The sequence below is a fragment of the Petromyzon marinus genome, unplaced genomic scaffold (assembly GCF_048934315.1).
Source record: "Petromyzon marinus isolate PM22_M1 ecotype Great Lakes invasive population unplaced genomic scaffold, UKy_Petmar_22M1.pri1.0 PM_G_Scaffold_21, whole genome shotgun sequence".
Classification (NCBI taxonomy): Eukaryota; Metazoa; Chordata; class Hyperoartia; order Petromyzontiformes; family Petromyzontidae; genus Petromyzon; species Petromyzon marinus.
The window spans coordinates 2,361,373-2,383,409 of NW_027422773.1; the positions used below are offsets into that span (position 1 = coordinate 2,361,373).

Here is a 22,037-nt window from a genome sequence, read left to right on the forward strand (position 1 = left end):
ACAAATAATAACGTCACGTTAGGGCTACGCTTGGAGGGACACGATGCCCCTGCGGTGATCGCTTGAGGTCTCATTGGGAGCTGTTTTACTCAAATCCATCGTACAAGCGCCACGGTGATCTTAGCTGGAGCACTGCCCATGGGACTGTGACCACGAACACATTCCTGGCACTTTTCACAGACGCAAATCCTGAACGCGGATTCTGTGGTGAGCTCGAAACAGTGGCGCATCAATACGTACGCCGCAAAAGCCTAGACTCACTCTATAAGCTGTTACGCAATATTCTACTGAAATTCAATCTTCATTTCTCCCCCACAATTCTTATTTTTGGATATAGGGGGCACGAGGGTACCAAGGATATCGAGGGGTTGACGGACTTCATCATGAACAACGCCAAACTGGCCATCTATAGGGCCAGGAAATGCGCAATTGACGGGAGCGGCGTCCCCAGCCACTGCCGCATCTTCAAGGCCCTGGTTTCTGGCAGAATTTGGCTGGAATTTCGGTACGCTCAGTTGACGGGGGGCGTCACGTCTTTCTCGACGCGTTGGGCTACCGAGGGTGCTTTGTGTAATGTGACAAAAGCAGGGGATCTGGTGGTGATGGGTTTTTAAGGTTGAATTTTTTAATGGTGTTTACGAACACAGTAGCAGACAATGCGATTTATGTTACATGGGAAAACCGTGTTATATCTTTAATTTTTGTTTTAAAAGGGGGCACGTAAGCAAACAAAAAAGACGAAAAAAAGACGACATGATGAACGAAGCAAAGTGCCGAAAGACCGAGCATCTTTCTGTTTCTTCTGATCGTTAAATAAAAATAAAAGGAGGGAGGAGAGGGAGGGAGTGAGGGAGGAGAGGGATTGAGGGAGAGGGAGGGAGGGAGGGAGAGAGGGAGGGAGGGAGGGAGTGGGAGAGGGAGTGAGGGAGGGAGTGAGGGAGTGAGAGAGGGAGGGAGGGAGAGAAAGAGAGGACGCGCTTCGTTTGAGCTCCCCGTGGTAACTTTATAAATCTAACATACCCTCTTCTAATTCATTTCTTTTCTTCAAGTTTTTACTCATCAGGAGTAAGTATTCTGCCTTTTGCACACACAAGTAGTACTTTTTGTGTTGCTCATTTTTCTTTACTTTTTTTAAGCTTAACAGTTCAGGGTGAGGCCATAGCCTTTTGAAACACGTTGGTGTTTCTTAGGCGATGGGCTCAATCCTATAGTTAATTAAAGCATCGTTTTCATACTTTACAGGTATTTTTATACTCTACTTATTGTTCCTTTATTCTTCTGCTTATGTTTTTAATCTCGGTTTACGAATCTCAAACTATTTGAGATTTGTTATAACTTACATTTTGTGTGAGCCACGTGGAGGCATCCACACTGTAGCGCAGAAATTTAAGGCCACACAAGTAATTGTTTACTTTGAGGCTAAAGCAATCTATTAGTTAATGATTCCTTAACACTGCGTTTTTTTTGTTTGCCTCCACGAGTGTGCAAGGACTCTAAGTTGTATTTATTTAACGATGAGTGAATGCATTTAATAAACACATTTTTCTAAAAAGTAGATTTGTTTGCAAAATACATTCATTTATTTAACACGCAAATTTATTATTAGATATCACTATCAAATTATTTTTCCATTTACTGCTTCATAATTTATTCAATAAAAATAGTTTATTGAATAAATAAATATATCTCTTTCCTTTCTTTTTTCCTTTCATTATTTTCTTAAACGAGGATTCTTTATTCATCCTCAGTTTACATTCTCTCAAGGGGAGCTCTGTATAGAAGCGCAGCACCACAGTCAGGTAGAAATTGAAGGCAGCAGGAAGAAAATGGCCACCTACGCAAAGGTCGCAGCTGCCAATCTGCCTGTAGTCACGAGGCCCCCCACTAGGGCCTCTGCTCCAAGGCCAACCCCCCCAATTGGTGACCACTGCCGCTGCGCGAGAACGGCATCCGTTGCTACGCCTCGAGCTCCGTCACGATCGAGGCATACGTCGAGGCCCTGGCCGCCATCGTCCCGCCGGCCACCATCACCCACGCCTCGAAGGTCAGCGGGAAAGCCGTATTCTTCCTGACGACGAAGAAGGTGGCCGATGCGGCCGTCGAGAAGGGGATGACCGTTGGGGGACTCCACGTCCAGCTGGAACCCATCGCTTCGGTGGCGGCGCGAATAGTCATTTCGAACGTGCCGCCCTACATCCCCGACAAGGCCGTGTTGGAGCACGTGTCCAAGCTGGGCACCATCGTGGTGCCAGTACGTGCCCTGGCACTGGGGTGCAGAAAGCCTGCTCTCAATCACATTTTATCTTTCAAGAGGCAGGTGCACGTCCTGCTGACTCACGGACAGCAGGAAGAGGGCTCGTTTGTCATTGTCAATGCAGGCATTGCCCATAGACTGTTTTATGCCAAAGATTCCATCAGATGCAATCTCTGCAAAGAAGAGGGGCACTTCCGAAGGGATTGCCCTAAACCGACGACGGCGAGGGTCGGAGAAAAGAGCGGGGAGGAGGGAGGCAGAGCAAGGGGGGCAAAGCAGCAAGAGCCCCCATTGCAACAAGCCCCCCAACAGCCCACACCAGACCCACCAGCCACGCAGCCTCCTACACCTCAAGTCGTGGCCCCAACTTCGCCGCCTCAAGCGACAAATTGCAAGAGGAAGAATACAGAAGGACCCGGATCTCAAGGGTCAAATTCAGAGGAGGAACCCCTCCCAGACCTCGAACAGGAAGAAGCGGTGAAACCCCCCACACCACGGGAGGAAGCAGAACAGCTGCCAGATGCCGAAGACGCGGTTTTTGCCTTCCCAGACGCCACGCCAAGTGACGCGCGGGCGGCGAGGAAGAAACCCACCAAGAGGAAGAAGCAGCGTGCGTCTGGGGAAGGGTTTCTACAGCAGGAGACCGTCGACGATGAAGGCGACATCACCACGGAAATCGACCCGCCTACTGTTGTCATAGAGACTCACTCCCCACCAGCTATACAGAAAGCCCTTGACCAAGAGGAAGAAGTTGGCGGAGAAACACTCACCAAGGGCAAGGACGAAATGGATGGGAATGAGAAGGAAGGTCCCCGTACCACTGCTGATCTAAAACCAGCGGAAGAGACACCGGGCCATCCACCCGAAGAGCCTGAGCAGGAGCCATCCCAGGCCATCCCTAACACCGGGGGAGAGGACGCCGCTGGGTCATGCGCCAGCTCAGCCGCTGCAGCTCTTCCAGCGGAGCCGGACGCCGAGGAAATCGATTCAGATCGGGACGACTGCTTCAGCATGGGGAGCGAGAGCAGCCAGAGGTCTACACTCCTTGACCCTCAGACTCCCCTGATCTCCTCGGAAGATCTCTGGAAATTCCTCGACGAGACCAACATGAGGAAGGACAGAGCGGACATTGCCTTGGCTCGTTGGAAGGACAGCAAGGCAATAAAGGCCTCTGTGACTCAAGCAGAGAGATTCCTTGCCAAGCAGAGACTCGAGTCCCGGGGCAAGGACAGGGCAAAGCTGAGATTTTTCCGCAAACAAATAAACAAATTATAAGGTGGGAGGCCACGGGGGAAAGGAACAAGCAATGCCTATGTACATCGGCTCCCTGAATGTGAACGGGTGCAGGGAGGCAGTGCGGAGGTTTTACGCAATGTCTCTTGCGAGGAAACACGCTGCCTCTGTCTTCTTCATTCACGAGACGCATCTCACGGTCGAGGACGAGGATCACTGGAGGAAGGAGTGGGGAGGGGACTCCTTCTACAGTCACCTTGACAACACCTCCTGTGGAGTCGCGACCCTGTTCGCTAAAGGGTTTCATCCCGAACTCATCACCCACACCGAAGTGGTGAAGGGAAGGCTGCTCGCGGTAACGGTCAGGGTGGGCGATGTCACCACCCACCTACTGAATGTGTACGCGCCGGTGACCAACAAGGAGAAGATCCCGTTTCTGCACCTCCTGAGGAGGCACCTGGCCGGGATCCCGGACGATGTGTGCATGATTGTGGGTGGCGACCACAACTGCACACTCGGCGCCCTGGATCGTTCGGGGGGGGCAGCCGGGGGGAGTAGGGCCTAAGAGGGAAATGCAGGGACTCCTGGAGGACGCTGCCTTGGTGGATGTGTGGCGCATACATCACCCGGGCCAACGCTAGTTCACGTACACGAGGACGAGGTGCGATGGCTCGGTGACGCAGTCCAGGCTCGACAGATTTTACATCTCTAAGAGCTTTGTGACGTGCGCCACAACGTCTGGCATCAGGGCGGCACCCTTCACGGACCACAACCTCATCGTGCTCCGTGTCAGGCTGGAGAGGGCCCGTGAGGGCACGTCCCGCTGGCATTTTAACAACTCACTGCTGGAGGATGGCACCTTCTTAGAAATGTTCGAGGACTTCTGGGAAGAGTGGCGAAAAACCAAAACGCAGTTCGACTCTCTGGCCCAATGGTGGGATATGGGCAAAGTGCACACCAGGCTGTTGTGCCAACAATACACCTGGGGGAGCACCAGACTGAAGAACGTGGACATCACTGACATGGAAGCCCGAGTCCTCAATTTGGAGGGTCGCCTCGCCGAGGACAGCGACCCTGCTCTTCTCCAAGAATACGAGGAGAATAGGGAGCGTCTCAAAGGGCTACAGGAGGAGCAGACGAGGGGAGCGTTTGTGCGATCCCGGGTGAAGCTCATCACGGACCTCGACACGGGATCCCCGCTTTTCTACTCCCTCGGGAGGCAGAATGGGAGACGCAAATCCATGGAGTGCCTCTTTGATGGTGATGGTGTCCTGGTGCACGAACTCCAGCAGAAGTCGACCATCATCAGAGACTTCTACGGCAACCTGTTCTCCCCTGAAGAAACATCGGAACCGGCCCAGGCGGAGGCATGGAGTGGTCTACCCACCCTGGGGGAAGACGGGAGAGAGCTGCTAGAGCAAAAGCTCACCAGGACTGACCTTGACGCAGCCGTAAGAGGACTGGCCCCGAATAAATCCCCAGGGTTAGACAGCCTAACAGGGGAGTTTTACGCCGCTTTTTGGTCATCCCTGCGGGAGGACTACAGAGAGGTGCTGGAGGAAGCCTCAGTCACCGGGGTGATGCCTCAGTCTTGGAGGAGGGCGGTGCTCACTCTGCTTCCCAAAAACGAAGATGTGAGGCACCTACAAAACTGGCATCCGGTGTCCCTCCTGAACACAGACTACAAAATATTGACGAAGGCTCTCTCCCTGCGACTGAAAGGGGTGATTGCACAAGTCGTAAACGGGGACCAGTCCTACACCATCCCCGGACGAACCATCCACGACGGCATCTTCCTGGTCAGGGACCTCATCGCGGTGTCCCAGAGGTTGGGCATCCCAATCGCGTTTCTGGCTCTTGACCAGGAAAAGGCTTTTGACAGAATGGACCACAAGTACCTGCTGGGAACCCTCAAGACCTTGGGTTTTGGGGATGCCTTTGTCCGAACGATCCGCCTACTTTACACCAAGGCGGAGTGCATGATTAAGATCAACGGCGCCCTCACTGCCCCGGTCAAATTTGAACGAGGAGTGAGACAGGGATGCCCATTGTCGGGCCAACTTTATGCCCTGGCATTAGAGCCTTTCCTGAGTCTCATAAGGTGGAGACTCAGCGGCCTGGTGCTGAGGGAACCAAGCGTCAAGTTGGTCCTGACGGCATACGCCGACGACGTCCTCCTCATCCTGCGCTCCCTGGCTGATGTCGCCCTGCTGCATGAGTGCCAGGAGGTCTTTTCGAAAGCCTCCTCATCAAAAATGAACTGGCAAAAGTGCAGCGGCCTGCTGGTTGGAGCGTGGGACATGACCGAGTGTCCCGAGAAGGCAAAAGTCATCAATTGGAGCACAACATCGCTGCACCACCTGGGAATGTTCCTCGGACCAGAGGAGGAACCACCGCAGAGGAACTGGGTCGAGCTGGAGGAGAAGGTGAAGGAGCGGCTGGGCACCTGGGGTCACCTGTGCAAGTTCCTCACCTTCAGGACAAAGACGTTGGTGGTGAACCAGCTCGTGACGTCCATGCTGTGGCACCAACTTTTCTCCCTGCACCCCCCCATGAGCCTCGTCAACGCACTTCAGAAGCGAGCCCTCGACTTCTTCTGGTGGGGTGGAGGACACCGGGTCGCGGCTGGGGTCCTGGCCCTGCCACTGGACGAGGGCGGTCACGGGCTGGCCACCTTCCGACTGCAGGCGGCGCAAAAGTTCCTGCATGCCGCCCCTGCACCGGCCTGGAGAGTCACGGCCTCTTTCCTCCTGAAACAGCTGGGGGTCTGCAGTGCTCCAAGCAACTATTCTACATGGACCTGCAGGGCCTCCCACTGGGACAGCTGCCACCCTTCTACAGAAGCGTCCTGCAGACATGGAGCTCCCTCGCCGTCAGGAGGCTGAACCAACCGCGATCCGCCGAGGATCTGGTCTTCGAACCGATCCTCAGGAACCCACAGACAAAGCTGCCATCCACCACCACCACCCCTGGCACGGAGAGGCGCCTCGCCAACGCGCGGCTCACCAGGATGGGGGATCTGGTGGAGCCTGAAACACGGGGCCAGTGGCTCGGACCAGCAGACATGGCCGCAAAGACAGGGCTGCAGTCGCTCCGGGTGGCTGCCCGGATCCTGGCCGAAGCCAAGGGGGCCTTCTCAGCGGCAGTGGGGAGAACGCCCCCCATCGGCGTTGGGGATGACGAGGCCCCTCTCGATCCCCCTCCACCGGAGCTCTCAGTCGTGCCACTGCATCGCCAATACCGACAAACCAAGGCGGATCACAACCTGTGCCGGCTAGAAGACCTACCGGAGGTGGCCTTCGCAAATGTAAAGAGGAAGGTGCTCTACTCCTACATGGTCCGGTTCCACCAACAGGACACCCTGAGGAGCCACAAGGACCATGCCTGGAGGAAAGCCCTGCCCTGCATCTCTCCGGAGAGGCCTCGCTGGAGGCAACTCTACTGCAGGCCGACATACAACCGCATCGGCGATCTCAACTGGAGCATCACCCATGGCACCGTCACCACCAACGTCTCCCTGGCGCGCTTCACCGACACGTCCCCGGAGTGCCGGTTCTGCGGTAAAGTGGAGACGGTGGCATACCAATACGTGGAGTGCAAGAGCCTGGACTCGCTGTTCAAGGTCCTGAGAAACATCCTTCTAAGGTTCAGCCTTCACTTCTCCCCGACGGTCCTCATCTTTGGATACCCGAAGGGCGACGGACCCCAACATCTTCAGGGGCTGGTCAACGTGCTCTTCGGCTACGCCAAGCTCGCCATATACAGGGCGAGGAAGATGGTCCTGGAGGGGCAACGTCCAGCCAGCAGCCTGGGCATCTTCCGCGCTCTGGTCGGAGCCAGGGTGTGGCTGGAGTTCCGCCATGCGCGGCTGACCCACGCCGTGCCGGCCTTCAAGGAGCAGTGGGCACTGGAGGAGGCCGTGTGCTCGGTGGCAGATGACGGAGAGCTCTGCATGCAGATCTAAGCTACCCGTCGAAGGCCGTTTGACTGTGGGAAGGGCTGCGTGCAGATGCAGCACTTGTTGTAGTTATAAAGAAAAAAGAGAGAGCGAGAGAGAGCCAAATGGAGTAGGAAGAGAGGGGGCAGAGAGAGAGAAGGGGCGGAGAGGGGGGTAGAGAGAGAGGAGAGGCAGAGAGGGGGGTAGAGAGAGGGGGGGGGGGGCAGAGAGGGGGGTAGAGAGAGAGGGAAGGGGAAAGGAGAGCAGAAAAAAAATTTGTTGGGTCTTTCATTTAAAAGGGAGGGGGGGGGGGTTTACATAAAGCAAAGCATAAAAAAACAAAAAAACGAAATGATGAACGGAGCAAAGTGCCGACTACACCGAGCATCTTCTTGTTTCCTCTGATCGTAAAAAAAAGAGAGAGGGAGTGAGGGAGGGAGGGAGGGAGTGAGAGAGGGAGGGAGGGAGTGAGGGAGTGAGGGAGGGAGTGAGGGAGTGAGGGAGGCAGGGAGGGAGTGAGGGAGGGAGGGAGGGGAGTTTAATTTTAATTTAATTTTTATTTTAAACGGCCAACCTTGTAAATTGTCTTTCGCCAGAGTTTCTTACACCGCTGTGCTGTGCAGTTGAGAGGGAAGGAGGAATTCAGTACCAAATTGTCGGTGGGGAAAGCGGTTCGTTGGTTGTTGTTTTAGGACACCGGCCTTTGTTCAGGCCTTGTTGTCAACGCAGCTTGTCAATGTTGAAGCGTAAATAAAATGTGAAAAAAAAGAGAGAGGGAGGGAGGGAGGGAGGCAGGGAGGGAGGGAGTGAGGGAGGGAGGGAGGGAGCGTACTTGGGCGTTGGGTTGCCTTGGGCCTCACACTCCATCACAATGTTGTCCTGCGGTTCCACGATGTAATTCAATGGCGAATGCCGCCTGATGGAAGGAGGGTGAGTAACTGCAAGAGATCGACGGGTTAATAGAAGCATAGCTTGCAGCAAACAGACGTGGAGGAGACCCGGTGCACAAATGAAAAAATGTGAAACTTCGATTTAAAGCTTTCGTGACTGCAATGATTCATCTTCTTTGGTTCTTTCGGTAAACTCACGTAGAATGATAATAAAATAATAAATTGATAAAATAAAATAACACAATAATATTCTCACGACGTTTCGGCCACAACACAAGCGGCCTTCATCAGGTGAAGGGGGGCGAGACTGTCTGGTAGGACAGCGCTGGAGTGAAAGAGCCACGTTCAGATACGGCCTTTAAGCTGTGTGAGAGGAACAAAGCGCCTTGACAAAGGAATTAGCATATAATTTAGCATTGAAATGGCTGAATGATTAGCTTGTGACTGGTCACAGAAATAGCTATGTTAAAAGTTAAAGCATACACACCCGCAGAGGCACCCATTGTTAAAGGGATTAGCATAGAATTTTGCATTGAAATAGCTAAGTTAAGGCATACACATCTTGACAATAGAAGTAGCATAGAATTTAGCATTGAGAAAGCTGAGTGATTAGCTTGTACCTGCTGCAGAAATAGCTACGTTAAAGTCAGAGCATACACATTCACCGAGGCCCTTAGTACAAATCAAACAGGAGAATTTAGCATTGAAATAACTAGGCGAATCCAGCATTGAAACAACTGAGTGATTAGCTAGTGACTGGTCACAGAAATGACTACACATCTGAGCTATTCACAGTACTATATAGTGAACCAATAAAAACTAAAATATAAATTACCTTCATGTTATCAATAAACTCTATATTCTCCAATCAGCTAAGCTACCAACAATAAGTCGTTATATATCACAATGCTATATGGCGAAAAAATGGGTGGATTCTTACCCTCAAATTTCAGCACCACGAACTCGTTTGTCTGAACGGGGCCCGTAGCTATCCGTGGTGCTGAAATTTGAGGGTAAGAATCCACCCATTTTTTCGCCATACAGCATTGTGATATATAACGACTTATTGTTGGTAGCTTAGCTGATTGGAGAATATAGAGTTTATTGATAACATGAAGGTAATTTATATTTTAGTTTTTATTGGTTCAATATATAGTACTGTGAATAGCTCAGATGTGTAGTCATTTCTGTGACCAGTCACTAGCTAATCACTCAGTTGTTTCAATGCTGGATTCGCCTAGTTATTTCAATGCTAAATTCTCCTGTTTGATTTGTACTAAGGGCCTCGGTGAATGTGTATGCTCTGACTTTAACGTAGCTATTTCTGCAGCAGGTACAAGCTAATCACTCAGCTTTCTCAATGCTAAATTCTATGCTAATTCCATTGTCAAGATGTGTATGCCTTAACTTAGCTATTTCAATGCTAAATTCTATGCTAATCCCTTTAACAATGGGTGCCTCTGCAGGTGTGTATGCTTTAACTTTTAACATAGCTATTTCTGTGACCAGTCACAAGCTAATCATTCAGCCTTTTCAATGCTAAATTTTATGCTAATTCCTTTGTCAAGGCGCTTTGTTCCTCTCACACAGCTTAAAGGCCGTATCTGAACGTGGCTCTTTCACTCCAGCGCTGTCCTACCAGACAGTCTCGCCCCCCTTCACCTGATGAAGGCCGCTTGTGTTGTGGCCGAAACGTCGTGAGAATATTATTGTGTTATTTTATTTTATCAATTTATTATTTTATTATCATTCTACGTGACTTTACCGAAAGAACCAAAGAAAATGTGAAACTCTCCGGTAGAAGTTTGCCCCAATCGAGAAGCACGGAGGAGACGTCACGGCCACCACGCCTCTAATTCCTGATACGGCGGTCTGGCCTTGACCACCTGCACGTGAAATCGCAGTTGTCGCTCTGCATCCGCATCGGCTGCGCGGAAGAAGAAGATTTTGTACGGCACCCCTCAACGCCAGCAGCATCCGGCGACGCTGTACGTTGAGCGGCACACGAGGACCCAAAATCCCGTAAGACGCAGTTGGCTTCGGACATTTCTGGGCACCAGTTTTTCCCTCCGCGCGAAGAGTCGGCGTCAGGCGTTCAGAGTGTTCGGGCCGCCGCTGTGAACGTTGTGCCGCTTTGTTGCGGCTATCATTTGCGACCGCCGGGGTCGCTTCTGAAAGAAAGGAGCCACGTAGCTCGGTGGGCATTGCCCGGTGAAGTCTAACGAGTCGAGTTTAGCCGATGGTCTTTAGTGGACGATTGGTGGGTGTAGAGTTGAGAGAGGGGGGCATCGTCTCAAATGGGGTGGCGGGGCAGAGTTTGCTACTCACGGTCAAGGGGCAGGGCGAGTGGGTGGTGACGGTCGCCCAGCACAGCCAATAGCAGCGCCACAAAGCGTGCGGTGGTGAAGGCGTCCATCGGGGGAGCAGATGGTCGGACCGGGGGCTTCCTTCACTTGGCTAGGAGGAGGGGGTAGAAGGGAGGGAGCAGGAGGGGGAGGGAGGTAGCAGGAGGGGGGAAGGGAGGGAGGGAGCTGGAGGAGGTGGAGCAGGAGGAATGATATTTATTAAGACTGCAGGAGTAGGAATCCAAAGAGCTATGAAGCTATTTTTCATATATGTCCAGCTGGGGCACTGGGTCAGAACATCACAACAACAAACACGATGTGAGGGGCAGAGTACAGGAAGAGTAAACAAACCACTTTACAAATATATACTAATAAAACTAACCCATACATGATCTTGCCACGCAAAGCCCAGAGATCTGGCCACAACTGGTGGCTGATATCATCAAGTGGACATTTATAGCAGTATAGACAAATACTGTAAACGCGTGGTGTTTCTGAATGTGGACGGAAACACAGGAGGACCCGGAGTAAATTCCACGTGACCACATGGAGTGAGACACGTAAACTCCAAATATACAGCAGGTAGTGTCAGTCGGTATCAAACCCACGACCTCCAGTACACCAGGTGACAACCATGTCAGGTTAAAGATCTCCTTTGCAAGGGACACTTGGATGCACGCTCCTAATTGATGGACACGTGCTCCTAATTGATGGACACGTGCTCCTAATTGATGGACACGTGCTCCTAATTGATGGACACGTGCTCCTAATTGATGGGCACGTGCTCCTAATTGATGGGCACGTGCTCCTAATTGATGGACACGTGCTCCTAATTGATGGACACGTGCTCCTAATTGATGGACACGTGCTCCTAATTGATGGACACGTGCTCCTGCGTTCATCATGTTTACGTGCTCATTTCACTGAGGCTGCATTTCGCCACTGCAGAATACTAAAGTTGAGGAAACACAGTCTTATTTTGGCACCAATGCTCGTGCCGATTTTTTTAAACCAGATAAATAAAAATCAACATTGATACCCCAGGAAACAGGGCAACGCTGTAACAGCCACAGCTCAGGTTTCTCCCATCACTTAAACAGCTCCCCCCCCCCCCCCCCCCCGGAGTGAGAACACCCTCCAGGATAGAAACCAACACGGCTGCACGTCTGTGCAAGTGCTGTGTGAAACAATTGTTGATGGAAACAAATATAAAGTTATATTCTTAGTTTTTTCGGTAAAGTCACGTTGAAGAGAAACAACAAAATAACAAAATATATATAAAACAATAAAAATTCTCACGACGTTTCGACCATAACTCAAACGGTCATCATCAGGTGTGTCGGTTTGCATAAATTTATTTTGAAAACGGCATATTTATTTATTTATATAAAAAATAACGTTTGCGTCACGCGCAACGATTGGCTGTTTGCCAGGACTAGTCCATCTATTTTTTGAAAAGAGGAGGGGGGAGACGAAATTTGTTTTTATGTATGCTGTCTGAAAGCCACTGTAAGCGTGAACAATCAATCAAGAACTGAAATGATTTATCAAATCTTTCCAATGATTGCTAAGATAGAATCCATCTTCTCGGTTGAAATTGTCTCTGTGTTTGTATATGTGGATAGCCTCATGAACGAATCTCTCATGGAAGCCAGATGGCTTACAAAGAACCTCCGTCTTGGAAAAGTCAATGGCATGTGAGCCTACTGAATTAGAACAATGATCTGCTACGGCCGAGGTGTTGGTCCTACCGTGTTTAAGGTCTGCTTTATGTTCACGAATGCGGTCCGAGATATGGCGTTTGGTTTCTCCAATGTAACTACTACCACAGAGGCAACTTAGTTTGTAGACACCAGGGTATTGTATGTCCGGAATCACATCTTTTACAGACGGAACCAGATCACGGATTTTATGTAATGTGTTGAAACGGACCTGGATCTTGTGTTTATTCAAGATTTTGGAGATCTTTTTTGTGATCCCAGCAATGTAGGGTAAAGTGATGGTTTTGAAAGGCTCCTCAAGAGGGTTCTTCTTCATGGTTTGAGTGATAGCTTTGCGGATTGTATAGTCGGAGTAACCATTAGCCCTAAGAGCTTGGTGTACGTGCTTGAGTTCACTGGTAATGTGTTCCTGGTCGGATATGCATTGGGCTCTATGATACAGAGTCTTGATGAGAGAATTCTTCTGTGATGGATGGTGGTGGGAATCCGGTTTCAGATAAGCATCCGTATGGGTAGCTTTCCTGTAGACAGAGTGGCTCATTGAACCATCAGGTCTCTTTTTAATTAGGACATCCAAAAAAGGTATCTTGCCATCTATTTCGACTTCCATGGTAAATCTGATGGCTGGGTGTATGGAATTGATGTGGTCGAAGAATTGGTCTAGAGCAGGCCGGCCATGTGGCCAGATGACAAAAGTGTCATTCACGTACCTCTTCCATAAGGTTGGGCGCAGAGTGGCAGTCTGGATGGCGTCAGTCTCAAATTTCTCCATGAAAATGTTAGCTATAACTGGAGAAAGGGGGGAGCCCATTGGGGTGCCCTCAGTTTGTTTGTAGAAAGTTCCATTCCAAGTGAAGTATGTATTGGTTAAACAGTGTCTCACCAGGGGGGGTACCTCAGTGTTTAGTCCTTGATGAACCAAGTCTTCAATGATTGCAATGGTGTCAGGTACAGGAACCTTGGTGAATAAGGAAACTACATCAAAACTGACAAGCAGGTCGTCTGGGGACAGGGAAATACCCTTGATTGTTGATACCAGGTGAGTAGAATTTTGTACCGCAGAGGTGGTCTTTCCAGTGAAAGGACGCAGGATTTCAGACAAAAAACGAGCTAGTTTGTAGGTGGGGGAGCTGATAGTAGAGACTATGGGACGAAGAGGTGTATCAACTTTATGTATTTTTGGTAAGCCGTATAATCTTGGTGGCCTGGCAGCAGAAGGTTTCAATGAAAACTGTTTAGATTGATCAATTAATGCGGTTGAATCAGAAATTATTTTGTTGGTTTGTGTGACGAGGCTGTTGGTGGGATCTCTTTTTATTTTTGTATAACTACCATCGTCGAGTAATTCTTTAATTTTGTTGTTGTATTCTATTTTATCCATGATAACAGTAGCATTGCCTTTGTCAGCTGAGAGAACTACAATATCATTCCTCTTTTTTAATTTATATAATTCAAAACGCTCATTTTTGCTGAAAAAAAAAATGAGCGTTTTGAATTTTTGCTGAAAAAAAATGAGCGTTTTGAATTATATAAATTAAAAAAGAGGAATGATATTGTAGTTCTCTCAGCTGACAAAGGCAATGCTACTGTTATCATGGATAAAATAGAATACAACAACAAAATTAAAGAATTACTCGACGATGGTAGTTATACAAAAATAAAAAGAGATCCCACCAACAGCCTCGTCACACAAACCAACAAAATAATTTCTGATTCAACCGCATTAATTGATCAATCTAAACAGTTTTCATTGAAACCTTCTGCTGCCAGGCCACCAAGATTATACGGCTTACCAAAAATACATAAAGTTGATACACCTCTTCGTCCCATAGTCTCTACTATCAGCTCCCCCACCTACAAACTAGCTCGTTTTTTGTCTGAAATCCTGCGTCCTTTCACTGGAAAGACCACCTCTGCGGTACAAAATTCTACTCACCTGGTATCAACAATCAAGGGTATTTCCCTGTCCCCAGACGACCTGCTTGTCAGTTTTGATGTAGTTTCCTTATTCACCAAGGTTCCTGTACCTGACACCATTGCAATCATTGAAGACTTGGTTCATCAAGGACTAAACACTGAGGTACCCCCCCTGGTGAGACACTGTTTAACCAATACATACTTCACTTGGAATGGAACTTTCTACAAACAAACTGAGGGCACCCCAATGGGCTCCCCCCTTTCTCCAGTTATAGCTAACATTTTCATGGAGAAATTTGAGACTGACGCCATCCAGACTGCCACTCTGCGCCCAACCTTATGGAAGAGGTACGTGAATGACACTTTTGTCATCTGGCCACATGGCCGGCCTGCTCTAGACCAATTCTTCGACCACATCAATTCCATACACCCAGCCATCAGATTTACCATGGAAGTCGAAATAGATGGCAAGATACCTTTTTTGGATGTCCTAATTAAAAAGAGACCTGATGGTTCAATGAGCCACTCTGTCTACAGGAAAGCTACCCATACGGATGCTTATCTGAAACCGGATTCCCACCACCATCCATCACAGAAGAATTCTCTCATCAAGACTCTGTATCATAGAGCCCAATGCATATCCGACCAGGAACACATAAGCAGTGAACTCAAGCACGTACACCAAGCTCTTAGGGCTAATGGTTACTCCGACTATACAATCCGCAAAGCTATCACTCAAACCATGAAGAAGAACCCTCTTGAGGAGCCTTTCAAAACCATCACTTTACCCTACATTGCTGGGATCACAAAAAAGATCTCCAAAATCTTGAATAAACACAAGATCCAGGTCCGTTTCAACACATTACATAAAATCCGTGATCTGGTTCCGTCTGTAAAAGATGTGATTCCGGACATACAATACCCTGGTGTCTACAAACTAAGTTGCCTCTGTGGTAGTAGTTACATTGGAGAAACCAAACGCCATATCTCGGACCGCATTCGTGAACATAAAGCAGACCTTAAACACGGTAGGACCAACACCTCGGCCGTAGCAGATCATTGTTCTAATTCAGTAGGCTCACATGCCATTGACTTTTCCAAGACGGAGGTTCTTTGTAAGCCATCTGGCTTCCATGAGAGATTCGTTCATGAGGCTATCCACATATACAAACACAGAGACAATTTCAACCGAGAAGATGGATTCTATCTTAGCAATCATTGGAAAGATTTGATAAATCATTTCAGTTCTTGATTGATTGTTCACGCTTACAGTGGCTTTCAGACAGCATACATAAAAACAAATTTCGTCTCCCCCCTCCTCTTTTCAAAAAATAGATGGACTAGTCCTGGCAAACAGCCAATCGTTGCGCGTGACGCAAACGTTATTTTTTTATATAAATAAATAAATATGACGTTTTCAAAATAAATTTATGCAAACCGACACGCCTGATGATGACCGTTTGAGTTATGGTCGAAACGTCGTGAGAATTTTTATTGTTTTATATATATTTTGTTATTTTGTTGTTTCTCTTCAACGTGACTTTACCGAAAAAACTAAGAATATGAATTACTGCAGTCACGAAAGCTTTAAATCAAAAAATATAAAGTTGATATGAAAGGGCTCCTGGCAAAGCGTCACCGCAAGGTCGACGTACTGATAATTACGTGCATTTTTGTCGTCCTTGTAAACACGGACTGTGAATAAAACGAGATACAGTACTGGCAGAGTTTATGGATGTGTTACTTGTTCAAGCAGGTTACTCGGTCTAAGAAAAAAAGGCACAGCAAAAATAACTGTGCTTTTTTTACGCCTGATGAAGGAAGCTTGTGTTGCCTCCGAAACGTCGTGATTTAATTTAGTCGTTTTCATTTATTTTTATTTTATTTTTTACCTACGTGACTTTATAGGCGGCAGTTTGTAAGCTCCTAAATAGGAAAAAGTGAGTTTGAACACGTGCTCAAGTGAAGTATTTGAGCAATGCACACGCATTTTTGCGTGTGCATTCATTGCAAACAATGCAAGTTTAAAAAATGCAGCTACGATTCGTTACAAAAGCCTATAAGCAGCCTTAATACATATTTAGAAGCTTGCTCCCTGCTACATACCTAGACCATCTGACAGGTCTCCAATAGGGTTCATCGAGTGACAGCGGCTCCGTAGCCGGCCAGGGTGCCACCTCGGCCGGCTGGGCAATCTAGCCGAGAGCGGCATCACTCCCCGGGACTAGGCCTCGACGCGGCACTCACCAGCGCAACGCGGCCCTCACCAGCGCAACGCTGCGTAGATGTCTGGGGGGGGTCTTGAGCTCTTTTCTGTGTCCTCGTGTGGTGGTGGTGGAGGAAATCCGACGTTTCGTGCCTCTAACACGGGCAGGCGACTGCGCGCAGCTGCGATCACGTGAGGCCTTAGCAGGGCGCTTTTAGAAAACGTAGCGCGGATAGGAGAACACGTGAGGGCGAGCATGATTCACAATCCGTAGAACTGATAAGCACCGCCCATTGACAACACTGCCCCATAGAGTCACGTAGGTAGAAAAATAACAGATGACGACGTTTCGATCGTAACACAAGCAACCGTCATCAGGTGGGACAACCACAGCAAGAAGAAAAAACTGTTTAAGTAGGCGAGGATTCACGTGAACCTATAATCTATGTATATAAAAGGCAAAGTTGTGAATGTGTGTCTGTTCGAAATGTTTAGAATACTTCCCGACATGCAACAAACTTGAAATTTGGCACGTGGGTAGCTTCCAGACTGTACACAATGCAAAAAGTATAAAAATAGACTTTTGTGTTTTGAGGTGGGAGCGCAACAATGGATATATTTTGCACGGCAAGTGAGCGGTGACGTCACCCGCTCCCCCCCCCCCCCTCCGCGTAGGCCCTGTATTAATCCAAGACAATAATCCAAGTCTCGGGCGAAGCCGTGTAGTAGTAAAGCTCGTGTCTTATATATAGAGATATGCATATTTTGGGGGCTTCTCCGTTTTGTGGGTTGTTTACCGCATGCTGTATAGGAACTGCATCCAATTCCTGAAGATGCCAGCGCGTGGAGCGAAACGTCGGTCACCGCGCCCCACAACACGTGGCACAACCGGAAAATATAATTGAGAGCTCTACAGCAGAACCCTTAAAGCAAAAACAAAACCTACGCAGGAGTATCATTTTCAATTTTTTTACATTTATATTGCAATTGTAATATCGACGTTATGTCTTGAGACTAACACATTTCCATTTGGAGCTCAAAGATGCGTTGGTTTTTAGTCGCGATATCAATCTCGATTCTGTTATATTGTATAGCGAGCAATGAATCATCACCCCGTTTCAGACAAGGACCGTGAGAGATGACGTCAGAACTACTGCTGAAATCACTGGAATTGGCCTCTTAATCCATCCGCACTGGACTGTATCCACACGAGGACTTCATTTCATCTGGGTGTGTCCGGATCGGCGGCAGAGACATTGTTCCTGCACCCAGCACACCACATCCAGTATACCTCTCTATTTAGCTCCGTCTCTTGTCGTTGTGCACCCACTCCAGTCTACCAGCAGCTTGGAAAGTATTTTGGTGAGAGATGAAGCCCCGGGCACACTAGTTACGTGCCCTGCTGTGTCCGCCACATGTCAATAAAACGTGCACATATACGTTCGTTTCAGAGCAGGAATAAGGCACAATTGGTGAAACAAACATACATTAAATCTTGACTTAAAGCTTTCGTGACTGCAGGAATTCACATTCTTTGGGTCTTTCAGTAAAGTCACGTCGATAGCTTCAAAGAAAATGACAAAAAAGTCTACGTGACTTTACCGAAAGACCCAAGAATACAAACGTACATGATTATGATGACGTATTATTGTGTGTGTGTTTGAGTCATTGGTGACCAGGCAGAGACCATTCACTCACAACCCTTGCGCGAGCAAAATTTGATCACGGGCAGCTTGCTCAGATTCAAAAGCAGAAACTGAGCAGTGCAGCCTCAGAGCATTGCCCCTGAGCCCCCCCCCCCCCCCCCCCCGGTTCGTCAAAGCGCTGTCGGCAAGCGGGTAGCGTGCACAACATCTATCGTGCCACGTGGCTCTTCACAGTCAAACCGCAGCTGCGACACAGCAGGCATCTCGGCCCACGGAGAGAAGGGATGCAAAATAAAAGGGCATCTAAACCCCCGCCTAGGAATTCTCGTGTGTGGGTGTGTGCAGTGGAGAGGGGGCAGTGTGGGGTTGCAGCTGACCCCGACACAAACAGCTGGAGCTGAACTTTGAGCAGTGGCGTAGCTATCGAATTTGACAGGCGATGCAACTGCTCCGTGCGTGGACGTTGGAACGTCTTTCGCATCGCGCGTAGCCAACCGTGCCGGTCAGAACCGCATGGGGCTCTGGGGCAACATTGACCGGAGACATCCGGTTTGTTGTTGCTGTTTGTTTGTTGTTATTGTTGTCAGCCAGTACATTCCCATTGCTGGGCAAAGGCCTCCCTCATCCACAACAGAGGTTTCTGTTTGTTTGGTTAGATCGCGGAAATAGATAAATTTTGCGTCGTAAAAACCCGCCACCACCCGACACAGCCAACGAGTAAGGGTTGTCACGTAAACAGAACGTGCCAATTCGTCACTAGCACAGCACGAGTGTGTAGTGTATAGTGTAGTGTATAGTGTAGTGTACTAGTACAGCACTAGTGTGTAGTGTATAGTGGTGTATAGTGTAGTGTACTAGTACAGCACTAGTGTGTAGTGTAGTATATAGTGTAGTGTACTAGTACAGCACGAGTGTGTAGTGTATAGTGTAGTGTATAGTGTAGTGTACTAGTACAGCACTAGTGTGTAGTGTAGCGTATAGTGTAGTGTACTAGTACAGCACGAGTGTGTAGTGTATAGTGTAGTGTACTAGTACAGCACTAGTGTGTAGTGTAGCGTATAGTGTAGTGTACTAGTACAGCACGAGTGTGTAGTGTATAGTGTAGTGTACTAGTACAGCACTAGTGTGTAGTGTATAGTGGTGTATAGTGTAGTGTACTAGTACAGCACTAGTGTGTAGTGTAGTATATAGTGTAGTGTACTAGTACAGCACTAGTGTGTAGTGTATAGTGGTGTATAGTGTAGTGTACTAGTACAGCACTAGTGTGTAGTGTATAGTGGTGTATAGTGTAGTGTACTAGTACAGCACTAGTGTGTAGTGTAGTATATAGTGTAGTGTACTAGTACAGCACTAGTGTGTAGTGTATAGTGGTGTATAGTGTAGTGTACTAGTACAGCACTAGTGTGTAGTGTATAGTGGTGTATAGTGTAGTGTACTAGTACAGCACTAGTGTGTAGTGTAGTATATAGTGTAGTGTACTAGTACAGCACGAGTGTGTAGTGTATAGTGTAGTGTATAGTGTAGTGTACTAGTACAGCACTAGTGTGTAGTGTAGTGTATAGTGTAGTGTACTAGTACAGCACGAGTGTGTAGTGTATAGTGTAGTGTATAGTGTAGTGTACTAGTACAGCACTAGTGTGTAGTGTATAGTGGTGTATAGTGTAGTGTACTAGTACAGCACTAGTGTGTAGTGTATAGTGGTGTATAGTGTAGTGTACTAGCACAGCACTAGTGTGTAGTGTATAGTGGTGTATAGTGTAGTGTACTAGTACAGCACTAGTGTGTAGTGTAGTATATAGTGTAGTGTACTAGTACAGCACGAGTGTGTAGTGTATAGTGTAGTGTATAGTGTAGTGTACTAGTACAGCACTAGTGTGTAGTGTAGTGTATAGTGTAGTGTACTAGTACAGCACGAGTGTGTAGTGTATAGTGTAGTGTATAGTGTAGTGTACTAGTACAGCACTAGTGTGTAGTGTATAGTGGTGTATAGTGTAGTGTACTAGTACAGCACTAGTGTGTAGTGTAGTATATAGTGTAGTGTACTAGTACAGCACGAGTGTGTAGTGTATAGTGGTGTATAGTGTAGTGTACTAGTACAGCACTAGTGTGTAGTGTAGTGTATAGTGTAGTGTACTAGTACAGCACTATTGTGTAGTGTATAGTGTAGTGTATAGTGTAGTGTACTAGTACAGCACTAGTGTGTAGTGTATAGTGGTGTATAGTGTAGTGTACTAGTACAGCACTAGTGTGTAGTGTATAGTGGTGTATAGTGTAGTGTACTAGTACAGCACTAGTGTGTAGTGTTGTGTATAGTAGTGTATAGTCATTCATGGATTTGGCTGAACGTCGCAGTGTAGAAGCGCAGAGCTTGGACATTTATTTCACCGGATATGGCTCCCTTCTAGCTTGCCTCTCGCTTTTCACGCAAGTGGCCTCGGTGCGAAAACCGTGCACGTTACAAATTCAGCAGCATTTCGAGGCGCGATTGCACGAATTTCGACGCTGTTTTTCAAGACACGTTTAAAGCATAGAGCGCGGCCACCTGCATGCGGTCACCCCGGTGACTCGCCGAGTTCGGGCGCGGGCGCAGTGCCCCCCGCGACGCCACGGAGGGGGGCCGAGCGGAGCGCGCGGAGTGTTCATCACGCCAGCAGCAGCACCGACAATTCGCGCTGTCGTGGCTTCTAACGGCGGCGAGAGCCGAGAACCTCGTCCGGGGCGGGGGGGGCGCTCGCCGGCAGTGAATCCACACGGCGACGGTGCCCGCCCTCGACTCGTCAGGGAGGGGGCGAACACGTGGTCGAGAGGGCCCGACCCTTCGCAGCAGTATAACGAGAACATGATGGGAGACTATATTTTGGGGGCTGATTCGTGAAAGTGATTGACAGTAAAATCATAAATCTTGAAAAACTACTTGCTTATAAATCTTTTGTAGCAATTTTTGTTATTACTTTAGTATAAATACATGTTAATTTTTATTCGCCCATTTTCTCATTGAAAATAGGTACATTTCAAAATATCACTGTCTTGGTCGCAAAAGCAAAGTCTGTGGGGAATAATAATAGCGGCCACTTTCTGTACTTTTGAGGCAGAGGTTCGCACATTGAGCGTTAAAATATTCCTCCATTTGCACATCGATACAAGTGCATGTATGCCCACACAGTTGTGTTAGTTGTTGTTGTTGTAAAATATGGGCCGTGTAAGCCGCTTTGACGAAACGAAAAAAGAAAGGACTTGGTGTCTGATGATTCAAGCCCTGCTAATATCACAGTCGATGACACGAGGCTATCGATTTAATTATTAACTGGCAAAAAAATGACAGTTCACTACACCCGCACAACAGCGTCAAACGAATACCGGCGAAACGAGAATCGCGAGCTGAACAAACCTTTAAACGAGACACGATGACGAAAAACCCCTAAAAAAAGGAAGTAACTAAAATCCTAAAAAAGGTAGCAAGTCATGGGAATAACCGCTAACACCGCGTTACTACCGCTAACACCGCGTTACTACCGCTAATACAGCATTACTACCGCTAACACAGCGTTACTACCGCTAACACCGCATTGCTACCGCTAACACCGCGTTGCTACCGCTAACACCGCGTTGCTACCGCTAACACCGCGCTGCTACCGCTAACACCGCGTAGCTACCGCTAACACCGCATTACTATCGCTAACACCGCGTTACTACCGCTACGGGTAGCTCAGGATGCCATGCTTCGAGCCCTATCTCTAACGCCGAGCGAAACGGTCCCAACGGTGCGGGATGGGGGGGGTCACGCCCCCAAACACTCGCGTAGAAATCGCTCCCAGAGTGTGGTGGTGGTGGTGGTGGCGGTGTTGCCGCGTGACTTCTGGAGGACCTTGAGTCTCTGGTGGAGATTGT

General features: G+C 48.4%; 1 protein-coding gene across 5 annotated transcripts in view; it reads right to left on the bottom strand.

The window, feature by feature from the left end:
* LOC142912561 (neuronal cell adhesion molecule-like) overlaps positions 1–16,721 on the bottom strand; it is a 36,683-nt gene extending 19,962 nt beyond the window's left edge. For 2 of the 5 annotated variants that reach the window (XM_076060680.1, XM_076060676.1), the window contains exons 1-3: positions 16,545–16,721; positions 10,643–10,771; positions 8,257–8,362 (exon numbers count right to left, since the gene is read on the bottom strand). In XM_076060680.1, coding sequence (XP_075916795.1) covers positions 8,257–8,362; positions 10,643–10,730 — 194 coding nt within the window. In that variant the 5' untranslated portion in view covers positions 10,731–10,771; positions 16,545–16,721. Of the gene's footprint in view, positions 1–8,256; positions 8,363–10,642; positions 10,846–16,544 lie in introns of those variants that run through there. The other 3 variants (XM_076060679.1, XM_076060677.1, XM_076060681.1) reach the window with 3 other exon arrangements.
* Between the last annotated feature and the right edge of the window lie 5,316 nt (positions 16,722–22,037).